The sequence below is a fragment of the Protopterus annectens genome, chromosome 15.part0 (assembly GCF_019279795.1).
Source record: "Protopterus annectens isolate FY-2018-M chromosome 15.part0, PAN1.0, whole genome shotgun sequence".
Taxonomy (NCBI): domain Eukaryota; kingdom Metazoa; phylum Chordata; order Ceratodontiformes; family Protopteridae; genus Protopterus; species Protopterus annectens.
The window spans coordinates 536,304,485-536,319,570 of NC_056749.1; the positions used below are offsets into that span (position 1 = coordinate 536,304,485).

The 15,086-nt window shown below is 37.9% G+C and overlaps 1 protein-coding gene across 2 annotated transcripts in view; it reads left to right on the forward strand.

Moving 5' to 3' along the window:
• LOC122789899 (mucosa-associated lymphoid tissue lymphoma translocation protein 1-like) overlaps positions 1–15,086 on the forward strand; it is a 696,960-nt gene that overhangs the window by 313,809 nt on the left and 368,065 nt on the right. For both annotated transcript variants that reach the window (XM_044057339.1, XM_044057340.1), the window contains exons 6-7: positions 13,587–13,613; positions 13,922–14,125. In XM_044057339.1, the coding sequence (XP_043913274.1) occupies positions 13,587–13,613; positions 13,922–14,125 (231 nt within the window). The remainder of the gene's footprint in view (positions 1–13,586; positions 13,614–13,921; positions 14,126–15,086) is intronic.

Consider the following 15,086-nt stretch of genomic DNA (forward strand, 5'->3'; position numbering starts at 1 on the left):
GTTATGGATATTATCCGTAAAAATTGGGCCTTTATAAGGACTGATAGAACATTATTGGAAAAAGTAGATAATACCCCTTAGTTTGTATTTAGGTGTGATAATAATTTTAAAGATTGGTGTAATATCTTGTCCTTAATAAAAACACAATCTGTGCAGAAGATGAGGAAATGTGGGATGTGTAGTCAGTGTAGTTTTATATTGGAGTGTGACCATTTTTATTTGGGCAGTAAGTGTATTCATGTTTCTGGCCGCTTTTCTTGCCAGTCCAAAAGGGTGGTTTATGCTGCTAAGTGTTGCTCCTGTGTAGCATATTATGTGGGTAAAATTGAGTGGAAGCACTAACAGCAAGTTTATGAACATACATATGTTATGCAAGTATTAAAGGAAACAAGAGCCCTTGTGAAACATATAAAAAATTTTCCAAATTGTCTATTTAAATTTGTTGTTTTAGAACAGGTATTAGTAAATCCTAGGAGGAACCATGGAATATTCTTCTTGAGCAATGTGAATTGTGGTGGATCTAATGCATCAGTCTATTTCTAGTGTGTTGAAATTAAAAGTGTTTGATAGATAACTTTATATATATATGTATATATATATATATATATATATATATATGTATATATATATATATTCTATGTGTATTTTAAACACTTTACATTTTATATATGTTATATAAAATATTTTATTTATTGCAGTAAGTGTTGTTTTAAGGATTTAATTGTTTATGTAAATTGAGGGATATTTAAATGTGGTCATATGATTGTTTTGAATGTCTGAGGAAGGCTGGTATTACCTTCCGAAAGCACTTATGTAATAAAGTTCTTTAGTCTGGTCCTGCGTATTCTGTCTTTTGCGGTTCCAAACTTTTAAAGTTTATCGTTGGTTTCAAGTTGAGTTGTTGGTTTCCAGCTAACCGTGTAATGTTCAGGAACTACTCTAAGGTTAACTTCCTACTATTAAGTGATAACCTGGCAAAATTTCAAGCCCGCATAAACCCTGAGAACACTGCTGCCTATGCAGAACTGTTCACAGAAACCCTATACAAGCATGTTAATGACAACAACTGACATTAGTTTAAGTACTAGTGTGTGTGTGTGTGTGTGTGTGTGTGTGTGTGTGTGTGTGTATATGTGTGTGTTTATGTATGTGTATATATATATATATATATATATATATATGTATGTATATTATACGGTGCATGTGTGTTTTCATAACTCTAACCATAGTACTGAACTCCAAATTTCTTGCATGCCTTCAGCAATTAACTCCATCATGTTAATGTGTTTTAAGAACCATACAATTAATATGGTTGTCTTTGTGCACATAATTAAGTACATAAACAAGTGTTCCTTTGAATGATTCATATAGTTCTTATAAAAGATGCAGGTTTAGACACATTAATTTCACCAGCTTGATATGGTAGGAAGCACATTCTCTCTCGGCCACGTCAGATAAGGTCCTTATGCCATAGCCGGCCTTAGGCATAGGCCAACTAGGCAGCCGCCTAGGGCGCCAGTCTAGCAGGGCAATTTTCTAGTATTTATTTGATGTAGGTAGACCAGGATGGGGGCACCAAGTACTGTGGTGGGGGCACTGTGGAGTCCTTTTGCCTAGGGCACCAGTTGACCTAAGGCTGCTGCTGCCTTATGCAGCTCAGAAGAAAGTCCTGCAGAAGTACAAGCTTTTTCTGAGAAACGCTGATGTACATATTAGCAAAGGGCTCGCCATCACCAAGTAATCTTCTTTCCTGCCTGTTGTATAAGCTGGCCTTCTAGTAAACAGTTTTAAGTTCACTGCCAGTGAAAGTAGTTTCTTTGTATTTATTTACTCAATTCTGAAGTTTCTCATCCTCCCTTTAAAAGCCACAAAACAACAAGGGGATATAACATACAATATAAAAGTACAAAACGCATTTACTCTGACACAATGCAATACAGTATTTTTTCCTGAATTCTGATACCCCTATTCACTGTTATTCTGCATCAAAAACAGTGTTAAGTTTCCAGTCACCTTTATTTATTGCTTTTAACCTGTGTTAGCATTAACATTTCCTCGTAAAAATTTAAAATCCACAAATGACTGACTGACTTTAATACTGCTGTGTCAAACAGAAAGAATTTCCTGTCAGCACTTATCAATATCTGGAGATTTCCAAGCAATGTTACCCCACAGCAGGATGATGCAGAATTCAAACATGTTAGAAGGGTACTTTCCTGCTGGAGGTGATACAGTCAGACCAGGAAGTTCTTATGAAATCATACAGTTACTAACGCTCAAAGGTATCCAGAGAAAACCACATGTAGTTGTACAGCTGATGAAGTACATTAGAAAAGCAAAGCTTTCATTTCATTTGATTGTTTTGTTGATTATTTTACTGAATGGCTACTCACACCAGGCTATGAAATGCTTTTCTTATTCAAGTGACACCTAGACAAGCAATGAAGTAATACAGAGAATGTTAGCTACACTAAGCTGAATTTAGTAGCACAGCATAATGGAAAAAAATAATGGCATTTAAATTAACAGTATTATTCCCCAATAGATGTACATTACTTGAGTCATTTATATGCAACATTGCACAAACAAATCACTACAGATATCTAATGGGCAAGTTCAGGCTGCATATACAACAGTAATCAAAATGAATGGGTTAACCTTAACCACTTTTACTGCCAACCATTTTCAAGAAGATTGCACTCATATTACTGACCGCTTTTAACCTGTTGTGGTATGTAAAGGACTGTATCTCAACAGCAGCCATGCAAAAACTCATGAAATTGTAAGTAAGGCAATGCACCGGAAAACTGATCGTTTTGAACTTTAGTGCTGGAGAAAACTTTTGAGAATTCTGTGGACTGTAAGAAGATCAATTCAGTCAGGAATCAGGGAAATAGACCCAGACTGTTCACTGGAAAGCCTGACAGGAGAACTAAAACTCATATACTTTTACCTCATAATGTGAAGCAGGTAAAATAAAAGAACTGGGGAAGACAGAGGCTAAGATAGATAGAAAACATTAGTGAAGCAATGAATATGCAAGAATAAAAGAAACATGTTTTAACATACAGGTATAATGTTGTAAAGTTCTTGAGGTTACAAATAGTTGGGCTTGGCTAAACAACTGCCACCACCATTGGCCATTCCCTTCTAATGGCATTATGTTTGGCTTATTAAGGGTCGATTAATGTTTGAGCTAGAGTCTGTGTCTGTACTTCTTTCACTGCATATGGTCTATCTTTAATAACTTTTAACAGAGTATCCCAGAATGTTGTAGTTTATGATGGAGGTCTCATTTGAAGGCAATATTCTGTTTCAGGAATATGAGCATATTATCATTTCCTTTGGAATTGTAGACTGCATATTTGCTTTATCTGTAGTTTGGATAGGCACCTTTTGAAGCACAATGAAAACACTTTGCCACCTTAATACATGTGGCTATGGCCAATAAGACTGGCTTTCTGCCTGGAAGTTTTCTTTACCCATTAAGTCCAGGTTATAGTTATTCCTGCTTCCAGTAATAGTAGCAGTATAACAAGTGTCAAGATAAGTGAAGTTTCCCACATTTTCTTTTTTAATCACAAATTAACAGTTTTCAAATGAAAAGAGAAACACTTCCCCACCCTTGAATTCATTTAGGGTTAAATATTTTAATACATTTTTGTGAAACTAGCTGAAATACATCACAGCTGCCAAAACAACTTCTAGTTATTTCTGTCATATATCATAGTTCTGCCTTCTTGTTCTTGAAAAGAAGCCAGCCATGTGTTAAAAAATCTGATCGATACTGTCCCTTATTTACATTTGAACAATCTTTAGTCTAGCTTGTTGAAGCAGTGTGTTTGTGCATAACAAGCCAAAATAACACTGTGAGCAGAATTCCTTTGCAGTCAAATATTAGACTTGTTCCCAGTTAAAAAGTGATTATTTATAGCAATAACCCACGCCTGGGTGTGGGTAATGCTAAATTTACCCACGGTTGTCGTGGTTTGGTCCTGAGGGCGAAGCCCGAGGGACCAAACAAAGCCAACCATGGGTAAATTTAGCATTACCCACACCCAGAAGTGGGTTATTGCTATTATACCATGACATTATTTAAGAAAAGAAACTATTACTTTTCTTAAATAATGGCATAGTATAATGCCTGTTTGCTGCCCTTCCGCAGATGTCTGGCATCGGCAGTTCTGATGTACCGCGCGCGCAGTACATCAGAGCTGTGAGCAAAAGCAATGAGAAAGCAAGATCTCCATTGCTTTTTTAGTGCTATGTTAAATGAGTTTAACATGGCGAGACAGTTTAAAATAAGCAACGGAGATGTCCGTTGCTTATTTTAAAACTGTCTCGCTATGTTAAACTCATTTAACATAGCGAAACATAAAAAGCAACGGAGATCTTGCTTTCTCCGTTGCTTCTCTTAAAACACTGTCTCGTTATGTTAAATGGGTTTAACATAGCGAGACAGCTTTAAAATAAGCAACGGAGATCTCCGTTGCTTATTATAAAGCTGTCTCGCTATGTTAAACCCATTTAACATAGCGAGACAGTGTTTTAAAAAACCGAGTTATACTAATGGAAAAAAGTTCAGGCGACCGGACCTTTTTCCATTAGTATAACTCGATTTACAACGGGCACGCTGGCCAATCAGCGTGCACGTTTGGGGGGGGGGGGGTCATGGTATAATCTGCAGTAGCATAGCAATTTCAATTTTTGTGTGAAAGTAGTTGACCACTTATGTGATCTAACAATGGTTAAATTATGATTGATCTGAAATTTTATGGTCAGTACTGATGCTTTTGTATATCCATGCATGTGCATGCAGTAAGTGAGGTTCATTACAATAGGCAGAATTGCTTTCACTTGATCATGGTCAGACACTGAAGGCACACTAGGTCAGAAAGTTGTATTTTTGGAGGAGGAAGTCTTTGAAAGTAGGGGGTCACTGCTTTCTCTTGATCACAGTTAGTTGCCATTCCTGATTATCAAGAGTGTGTGTGTGTGTGTGTGTGTGGGGGGGGGGGGGTAGAGAAATTAGTTGAACTGCATTACTATGTGCAGAATTACTTTCACTTCATCACAATCAAATATGTAGCCAATCAGAAAGTGATTATTTTTTGGAGGATTCTGTATGTGTGTAAAAGGTGAAGTAGTTCAGAGAAAAAAAAATAATCACAACTTTCATTTGTAGACACTTTTATGTGATTTTTTTTCAGAACCAAAAGAGGTATACCCTATCAGAAGATTACTTTTTTTTCTTGTGAGAACTAGATATCTGTAAAAGGAGCTGTATGTTTAGTTTCTTATATTTCATGAAACAAATAAAGATACCACCCATGCTTGTGATTAATTATTATTATCATTATGTTGTGAATATACCACTTCATAACAAATGTGAACATCACTGCCTGTTAATCAAAAAGGCAAACTAGCTATCCATTAAAAAAGAGTGGCTTTCTTACAAAGTTTGCTACTGTTTAAACTATTACATAAAGACATCCTTATTCCCTTTTCTACCTAACATATTTTTAACATCCACGCTTACTTCATTTGGAGTCACTCCCATATCACCAGGTTCTCCAAACCTCTCAGAACAAAACTGCATTGCTCTTATTACACTTTTTCAATTCTAGTCCATAAGCTCTGGCAATCAATCCCTCCAAACCTAAAAGAACATTTTCTAAATTCAGAGCCAGTCTAAACCTATATTTAACCATGTGTTGACACAGTTGGTATAATGGGTTAAGGTCTTCACCTCCCGTGTACAAGGTACAAGGTTCAATCTTGACCTCTGGCCAGTGTCTATGTGGAGTTTGTATTTTTTCTGTGGGGTTCCTCCCACCTCCCAAAAACATGATGGGTGTTTCCATCTCAATCGCCTATAAGAATGGAGTTGTAGGCAGGAGCAGCAGAGTCTATAGATGTTGTCTATAGGGGAAAAGTTGAAAAGTCTAAGCACCTTGACCATCAACTATGGTGCACAATATCCTGTAAATAAGAGAGCATGGGTCACAGATTGCACGCCATTTCAAGACTAGCCAATCAGCCATTTAAAAATTGTCTCTAGGTGATTTGGTCACATTGATGAATGTCACCAAAAATAGACATGGATATTTGCAAGTGATAAATGGGTTGAGAACCTGACGTACTCTGAGCTATGTCTGTGTAACCTATTGGGCAGTGTATGTGGCTGCCATAAAGCCCAGCAGCCCTGGGTCAATAATCTACTGGTTGGCCATTGTCCAGTTGCCCTGCTTGGGTTACCTGTGATTGCTCATTTAGCAAAACTGGACATAAAACCAATCAGCCTGCCACACATGAACTAAAGATTGCTATGCATGATAGAGGTTCACTGACAGGGTACAGCTTGGAAGTGGATGACATGATAGTAAGGAAGAGGCTGGACATTCTGTGCATCAAAGAGACAAATTGGAAGGCAGTGCAGCAAAACCACTTGGCTTGGGATCCTGAGTCCACCACTCAGGAGCAGAACAGACTAGAAATGACTTATGAATTGTGGTGAGGATGAAGCTCCAAAAGATGGTGAGTGATGTCATCAGAATTAGTGACATACCTATCCCAGTCAGACTCCAGTGTAAGGCTAGGGCAATGTTCATAATCTCAGCCTGAGCCCCATAGCAGGGCTGTGACAGCAAGAAAAAGAGTGCATTCAGGCAGCAGTTGCAAAACCTACTAGATAAAGCAAGGTAACATGAGTTACGTTGATAATGGAGATCCTGAATGTACATATCAAATCAGACAGAAAAAGATATGAGGATTGCATAGGTGGAGCAACAGGAATAAAGGAGGAGAAGGCCATTCTAGACTGCATTCCGGCAAATGGCTTGATGGAGGCCAACACATGGTTCAGCTAAAGAGAGTCACAAGGTCACATACAAAAGTGGCCAACATGCAACTCAGCTAGAATTCCTCTTCATAAGGAAAGAGCACTGGGGTAAAATCAGCAAATGCAAAGTCATCCCCAGTGAAACAAACAGTAGTTCCACAGCATAAACCAATGTTTATAGGTTCATAGGTTGGTACTAGGCTATCGGCCCTAGGGCCTATACAAGCCTAGCCATAACAATTCCTTGGATATTTCTTCCCACAATATTTACTTCCATGGACCCCTATCTAGAAGGGTGACTGACGTGATCCCCGGGGTGAATTTCCTATCTCCCATCCAATCGTCAAGGTTCCTTTTGAAGAGGGCCAAATAGGCACTCTGCTTGACATGTATGGGCAGTCTATTCCAGAGTATGGGGAGTCTCTGAGTCAGGAACCTATCCCTCCAGCATGTTTTGTTCATTGTGATGACAAGATTTAGATCCTTGGAGTGTGTGGCTCTGAGTGATTGGGATTTCTTTAAGTGGAGCATGTCCAACAGCTCACGGTTTGACATGGCATTGTATGTTAAGCAGAGATCACCTCTGAGTAGACGATATGCCATAGAGTATAGCTGGAGTTTTTTTAGATGGTCAGCATAGGTCATCTGCTTTAGGCCAGTGATTCTTTTAATGAGGTATTTCTGTGGCCTTTCCAGCTGTTGCAGATGTCTTGTGAGGTACATACCAAATGGGGCGTTGTACTCTATAATGGGTCTAATGATGGATGAGTACAGTGGGACAATGACCTCTTTTTTTCTGGATGAAAAGTCCTTAGTGATGAGGTGTGCAACATAGAAGGATTTCCTGACTGTTGTGGCAATGTGTTTATCGAAGGTGAGACCACTGTCCACCTGTGTCCCTAAATCTCTCATCACACTTTGTTTGCCAAAATCAGCTGTAAGTAGTGGTTAGAGTAGGCCCTAAGGTCAACCAAGATTAGGCTGAAGACCTAGAAGTTGACTGAAGAGAAAGCACAAGACTTCAAGGAAATGCTCATGGCTCTAGCACCTTAGGAAGAAGAGAAAATAGGTGGAGCTGAAGAAGAATGGCACCACCTTAAAACAGCATTTTGAATACTGTAAAACAGATATGTGACTGAGACAGTATGGAAATAAGGTACATAAGGAAAGTGGGTGGTAGAATGGAGAAGTCCAGGAAGCCTTCAAAAGAATGAAGGAGTGCAGGAAAATGTGGAAGAAGAAAAAAAGACAGAACAGGTTAGGAAGGAGTGCTTGGCTAACAAAGGGGCCATGAGAACAGTTGCAATAGCAAAGAACAAGGCTTCAGAGGCACTTTACTTGCTTCTGGAAAATAATGGTACAAAGCAGATGGCACAAAGAAACACCATCAGGTTGCAAGGCAAACACAGAATTATAAAGAAAATAGTCATCACACACTATTCAGGCAGATGGAAAGAGTACTTCCAGCAGCTTCTTCTGTACTGCCCTAGACACAACCTACAATGAAAGATGAAGAGGGATCTAACTGTAAAAGCAAGAACATCACTAAGGAAATTTAAGTCAGAGAAAGCAGCAGGCTTAGATGAGTCTCTGTCAGATATGATCAAGATGATGGGTGAGCTGGGATGAGAAATGGCTCCAAATGTTGCTCATAGCAGTACGGAGAGAAAGCTGTATCCCAGATGACTGATAACTATGTACACTAGTGTCCGTGTTCAGGAGCAAAGGGGACATTCACAACTGTGGGCAGTATAGCTGTGTCAAACACTTGTCACAATGCATGAAAGTTATGGAGAGGTTGATTGATAAAACAAATACATACAGTAGTAAAAAGTAAGGGGGGAGATGAGCAGTTTAGATTCAGGTGAGGATTCAGTACAGTTGACCCGATATTTGTAGTGAGACAGATAGTTAAGAAGAGGCTAGAGATGAGGAATGAGTCTAGCTGGGTATAAGACTTGGAGAAAGCAAATGACAAGATCCCAAGAAAGCTGATTTCAGCACTCCTTGATGGTTTTAAGTCCCAGAAACATTGGTAGAATTAGTGCAGGCTATGCATAAGGACCCAATCACACAAGTATGAACAGTGTTCAGACTCAGAGGGGTTCCTAGTGGGGAGTGGATATGCATCAGGGTTCAGCTCGGATCCCACTCCTGTTCATACTCTTGATGCACTACATTAGCAAACAGAATGAAGGGGATAGATCAACAAAGTTGTTGTATGCACATAATGTGGAATTACAGCTGGACTTTGAACATGAACTTCAACACATGATAAGGGGATGGAATGGAAAACTGAAGGCATACGGGGTGAAACAGAGTGCAGATAAGACAGCTGAAATTACATTAACTGGGTAAAACCTGAAAAAGTTGAAAATTAAGATGGATTGGAAAATAGTGCTACAGGTTATCATCTTCAATCTGTGGGAGACGTGGTTGAGGAGAAGGCAAGTCTGAATGAAGAGGTCAGAATCAGAGGCGCTGCAGTTAACTGGCGCAGAGAGGCAGGACTAGTGTGTGACAGAAGAATACCAAAGAAACTGAAAAGTAAGGTGTAGAAAACAGTGCTGCAACCAGTACTACTGTATGGTATAGAACCCTGGGCTGTAAAGGCAGATCAGTTGAAAAAGCTAGAGGTGATAGAGATGAAATTCCTGAAACGGGAGGTAGGATGAACATTGTGGGATGGTGGAAGAAATGAGGACATCAGAACAGAAACCCAAGCAGCTCCAAGTGTAGAAAAGGTCAAAGAAAACAGATTATGGTGGCTAAGGCACATGTGCAGGAAAGCCGAGGACAATCTGGTGAAGAGGATTTAGGACAGACAGAAAGAAGGCAAGATGATTCAAGGGCATTCAGCAAAGAGATGGATGGTTTGTTGAGAGAATTCCTGTGCCAATCGGGTATGACTGTTGAGGAAGATAAGAGTGGTACTGAGAAGGATGACCACAGCCCACCAACACCCAGATTCCATATAGAAAAAGGAAAAAAGGGGGACTGAGGATGGTGATGAACGAGAAGCTTATCTGCATAAACAAATCAAATGCAAGACCTCTGGTCATATCACCTATCTTCAACCAGCTCTTCAGTACCTCACTACTCTATCCTCATTGTAATAATTACACTTAGTACAATAAACCTGGTGTATGTGTGTATTTGTTGCACAGAACTATTTTGTTAGGTTTATTTTTCTTCTGTGTGTATAGCGATTAAAAATTTAACAAACATTATGCCTTTTTGAATTTGCTGTGCTTATTACTATAACTCTCAACTTTCCAGATTTTCACAGAATGTCCAGATTTTTGCCTCATATTTTTGGTCTGTTCCTCATAAAATTTGTTGTTTTCTGGATTTATGTGGCAAATGAGTGTTGACTGAATTTACTAAATAATGACAGGCTTTAGGTTTCAGGCTGAATATCCTTTAGAAAATGCATGGTAACATAAAACCTTTTATTCTAGCAACTTTCTAAGTCTAAAACAGCAATATTTAAAAATTGTCCCAACTTTTGGGTCTTTGCCCCCCATTATTTTGCCTTTGTCCAGATTTCTTTTTGTGACAAGGTTGAGAGATATGCTTATAATTAATGCTTTTACTATATGGCCTGCGCCTTCAAATCAGTAAGGTATGATTGGTGCTGTCAAAGTTCAATAATCAAATAAATAAATATAGCTTCATCGCATAGCTGTTGCAATCCTCTATGCATTGAGATGTCACAGCCTGCAAATGATCATCACTTTCATTTAATAACAAACACATTTCTATTCCTTTTTCTCATGGGGTAAATACACAATGCTGTAAATTCTTAAATGTATTATACTGCAATATTATAACTATAAACAGGCTCATTTTTACATTTGGTTCACAACAGACTTATGTGATGTATAGTTAGTTATATGACACGTTCTGGATGACAAAGTTTTAGAGTCATATGTCTGTTGTGATGGCATGGTATTATAACTAAAATGTTTATTTCTCAAAAAGTGATAATTTCTACCATTGTAAATGTTATTACTAAAAAGAATAAAGAAATATTTTGGCAAATGTACTTCTTCCTTCTTCTCCATCTCCTTTGCAATGACCAGTTTAGACTGATGCTTCCTTTCCTCCCTTGCAGCTTTAGCCTTTCTGTTACTACATTTGTCCCACAGGATGGCTGGTGTTGCCATGTATTTTTACATAGTGTTATCCCAAATATTGTAAGAAAATCTGAAAACATTTCAGCGGTATGATCATTGGTCTGTGTGGTCAAATGATCACTACTTATTGACAAACAGTAACATTTCTAAAATTATATTACAGAAACATTCAGAATATATGAAGCAAATGCTACCAAAAATATCAAGTCTAAATACTATATATTTCTGTTTAAAATTGACAGTGCCAGGCGTTTTTAATGTTGTAAGCAAATTCAATATCTTTTCATTACATTTAAGATCCAGTAACACTGTTGTTTTGAAGTACAAAGAACTGTCTGTGGACATTTTTTTAGATGTCTATCTCAAAAGAATTTCTTAAAAATGCATGAGAATATTTCATATCATTCTTGAGACCAACCCTTTCTACACAAGATGAAAATAGGCAAAATATAATATAGGGGTTCAATCTTCTTTAAAATTGTCAGTAGTAAAGCGTTAAGTTGGATCACTTTGTGGAATTTTTCTTGTCAAAGAATGAAAAAATATTGTTTTATTTGTTGGATAAATGGGACTATTTATGTTAAAGGATATGCATTTTATTGTCTATTAATTAACCCTTGCTGTTGTCTAACACTTCCCCAAAGCAGCTAAATTATATCATCAATCTCTGTTAAGTATGCGTGTAGTGGTTGAGGTCACTCCATGGTGCCTTCCCCTACATGATGGTCTCCATGCCTGGATGCATTTAATAGCATGCAGCAAGGTACTGTAGCATTAAAATAACTTCCTATTAAAACATCTGCAAGCATGTCATCTAAAACTGATACCTGTTGATTTCCTTGCAACCCCTTCCCAGTCTATGTAAATTCTAGCCAAATCATACCTGACGTTATCCCTTCCATAGGCCTAACTGGAGTGCACAGCACAAGCAAGAAGTGTTTCTTTCTAACTTGTGGAGGGTTAACAATACTTATGTCTGATGTGGTATCCTTCTTAGCTACAGCTTAGCTAGTACACCTGGCCTGTTTGTTGCTGAACTTGCACCTGTTCCAATTCCTGTAATTATTAAAATCATCCCCCTCTTTGAGACAATGATGTAGTACTGATCTTGCTATCTATGGCTTGTTTTTCATTCCTACTAATCATGCATATTGAGCAAGGAATGAGTACATTGTTTTCATGCTGTTTGTCTCTTGTACTTCTTCCTTCTTCTCCATCTCCTTTGAAATGACCAGTTTAGACTGATGCTTCCTTTCCTCCCTTGCAGCTTTAGCCTTTCTGTTACTGCATTTGTCCCACAGGATGTTTCATTCTGTCAGCTGCTTTAACCTCCAGACATCTTAACTGATGTTTCAGTTTCTGAAGTTTAGCTCATATGCCTAGATAATCTGGAACCATAGTTAGCCACCATTTTGCTTCATGCTCTAAATGTACAGTTGCCATCATGTGTCTAGGCTCAATGGCCTGAGCTTCAGTTGTACCAAAGGCTATCTGTAAATAAATAAAATAATGGATTTGGTCCTAATTGTCATGGTTAATTTAGCTGACAGCCACTTACTAAAGAAAAAATAATTACTGTCTCACTCTCTCACACACACACACACACACACACACACACACACTATATTGACTGACAGATGGTGCAGTGGTGCAGCTGTTGCATTGTCACCTCACAGCAAGGGGTTCTCTGGTTTGAGTCTTGGCTGGAGTGCCTTCTGTGTGGAGTCTGCTTGTCCTCCCTGTATTAATATGATTTTCCTCCAGGTGCTCCGGTTTCCTCCCATGTTACAAAGACATGCATCTAGAGTGTTTCTCCCCAGGCCTCCACTGAAAATTGGCTTTGTTCCAAGTCAGACTTTACCTGTAAACAAATGTTAAATAAATAAAATAAACTGAATAAATAAAATTGACACAGACCACATGTGAGTGTACACTGGCTAAATCGGCAGTGGATTGTGAAGGAATTTTTTTTATTAAAAACAGTTACATTTAAGTGGTTTTGTCTACAATAAGTAAATAAACTGTCAGAATTGAGGCACATATTAGATCATTGAGTTTATATAATAAAAATGATATTGCTTAATTTACATTACTCAATTAAAGTGGAACATTTAAAGTGATACCACTAATTCAAATTAATTAAAACAGAAATAAACTCTTTTAAATAAGTTACAAACATATTATATTTCATACAGTCCAATCAAAAAAATTGTACAAAATAAACTAATAATTTAGCTCCCCTCATCTTAAAAACAGTTAATGGACACCGTCTGATTAACACCTAGTACATGATGTGGTTTAAATGGAACTGCCTCAACAATTCTGTATACTCTATATGTGTTTCCCACGCCCCTCCTCTTGGTATGGATACCACCATTTTAAGAATACCAAAGCAAAACTTTTTAAAATTGTCATACTAGAGTTTGTTTGAACAAAATGTTCACAGTGTGTTTTTTTTTTTTGGTTCTTTGGATGGTTTTGAATAGGTTTTATTGATTTAGGTAGCACTGTGTTCAGTTAGTTTCCTTCCTTTCTAGCATTCACATAGTCATGATTGTATTTTTACTGGCCAGACTTTCACTATGTTTTTTTTTGTTTTTTTTTAGATCCAAGCCAAGAAAGAGGATTTTTTGGCAAGTATAATTATTCAGTTTCTTTGTTCAATAATTATTCCATAAGGTTCTAGCACTTTTTCTCAATGAACAGAATTCACATATGATTTAGGTCTGTAAGCCTTCTGTAATAATGCAAACTGAAATGAACTTCGAGCCTTTGTTTCACTCAGTCCACGTGTATATACACTTATTACATTTGAATGAGTTAAGGAAGTGGAAGTCCTCTACTTGATGTAGTATTGCACCTGTCAGCAGTTTTTTTTTTTTTTTGTGAAACTTCAATGGTTGACTTAACTTGTCTAATTATTTTCTGCATTGTCTTTTAGCAACTGACAAAGTGGCCCTGCTGATAGGGAACAACAGCTACATAAATCATCCAAACTTACTTGCCCCAATGATGGATGTCTTTGAACTGGCTGCCCTCTTGAGGCAGCTGAATTTTCGTGTTGTCTCCCTTCTTGACTTAAATAAATCAGAAATGTCAACAGCTATAGAACAGTTCCTCCAGCTGTTGGACAAAGGAGTGTATGGTAAAGTATGAAAAGTATTTCTTCTAATGTTATTTCCTTGTATCCTTCACTTTAAATTAGTTCGGATGGCCCGATAACACTATGCCCTACCTTCCTAGAGGTTATGTTCCATAACATACTAATTCTAAATGTCTAGAGTCTCAACAAGGAAACTGTATTAGATCACCATTTTCAAGGCTTAGCCTAGTCAGAAAGTGTTCCTATGTCTGCCACTTATGTTCTGTGAAAGGAGAAACATCTGATTTTTATGGTTAAATTGAAGAATGTGTATATGGAAGCATATTTCTGTTAGCTGGGCAGCATTTCTGTTTACTTGCTCACAAACTAGCTCCTATAACAAAGCAATGCAGTTTTTAAGCAAAGGTAAGCCATGACAGCCGATGCATGTATTTTTTAACTTAATTTAGCCCATAGGTGCATGTTACACTTGACCCTAACAGTGCATATCACACTTTGCCCCAGCAGTGCATATCAAACTTGGCCCCAACAGTGCATATCAAACTTGACCCCAACAGTGCATATCACACTTGATGCCAGAAGTGCATATTACAGAAATGTATTAGATGGGAAACTGTTTTTCAGTTGATGCAGATTGTACTTTTGCTAAAGAACAGCTTCAGCTTCAGTGAGAATTTACTATAAAAAGCTGCTGCATTACTTCTAATATTACATTGACTGCAAAGTATCCCATGGCAGTTATCAAAAGCACTGTAAGGGATCACCCTGGTATCCATGCTAGAATACCTTAGGCAATATTACTCCCACATTGTGGCACCCATGAAAATAGGCCTTGTTTAGCTGGCCTAAGCCATTTAGAAAAATGTAATAAATAAATAGTCTTCTCCACTTACACAGAACTACTGCCACAACTTTCAGAATGGCATGTGTGCATGCATGCATGCTATGGGCATTCGCCCAATACTCAGTCTTGGTGCATGGGAAGGTTCCAGAATATCCCATT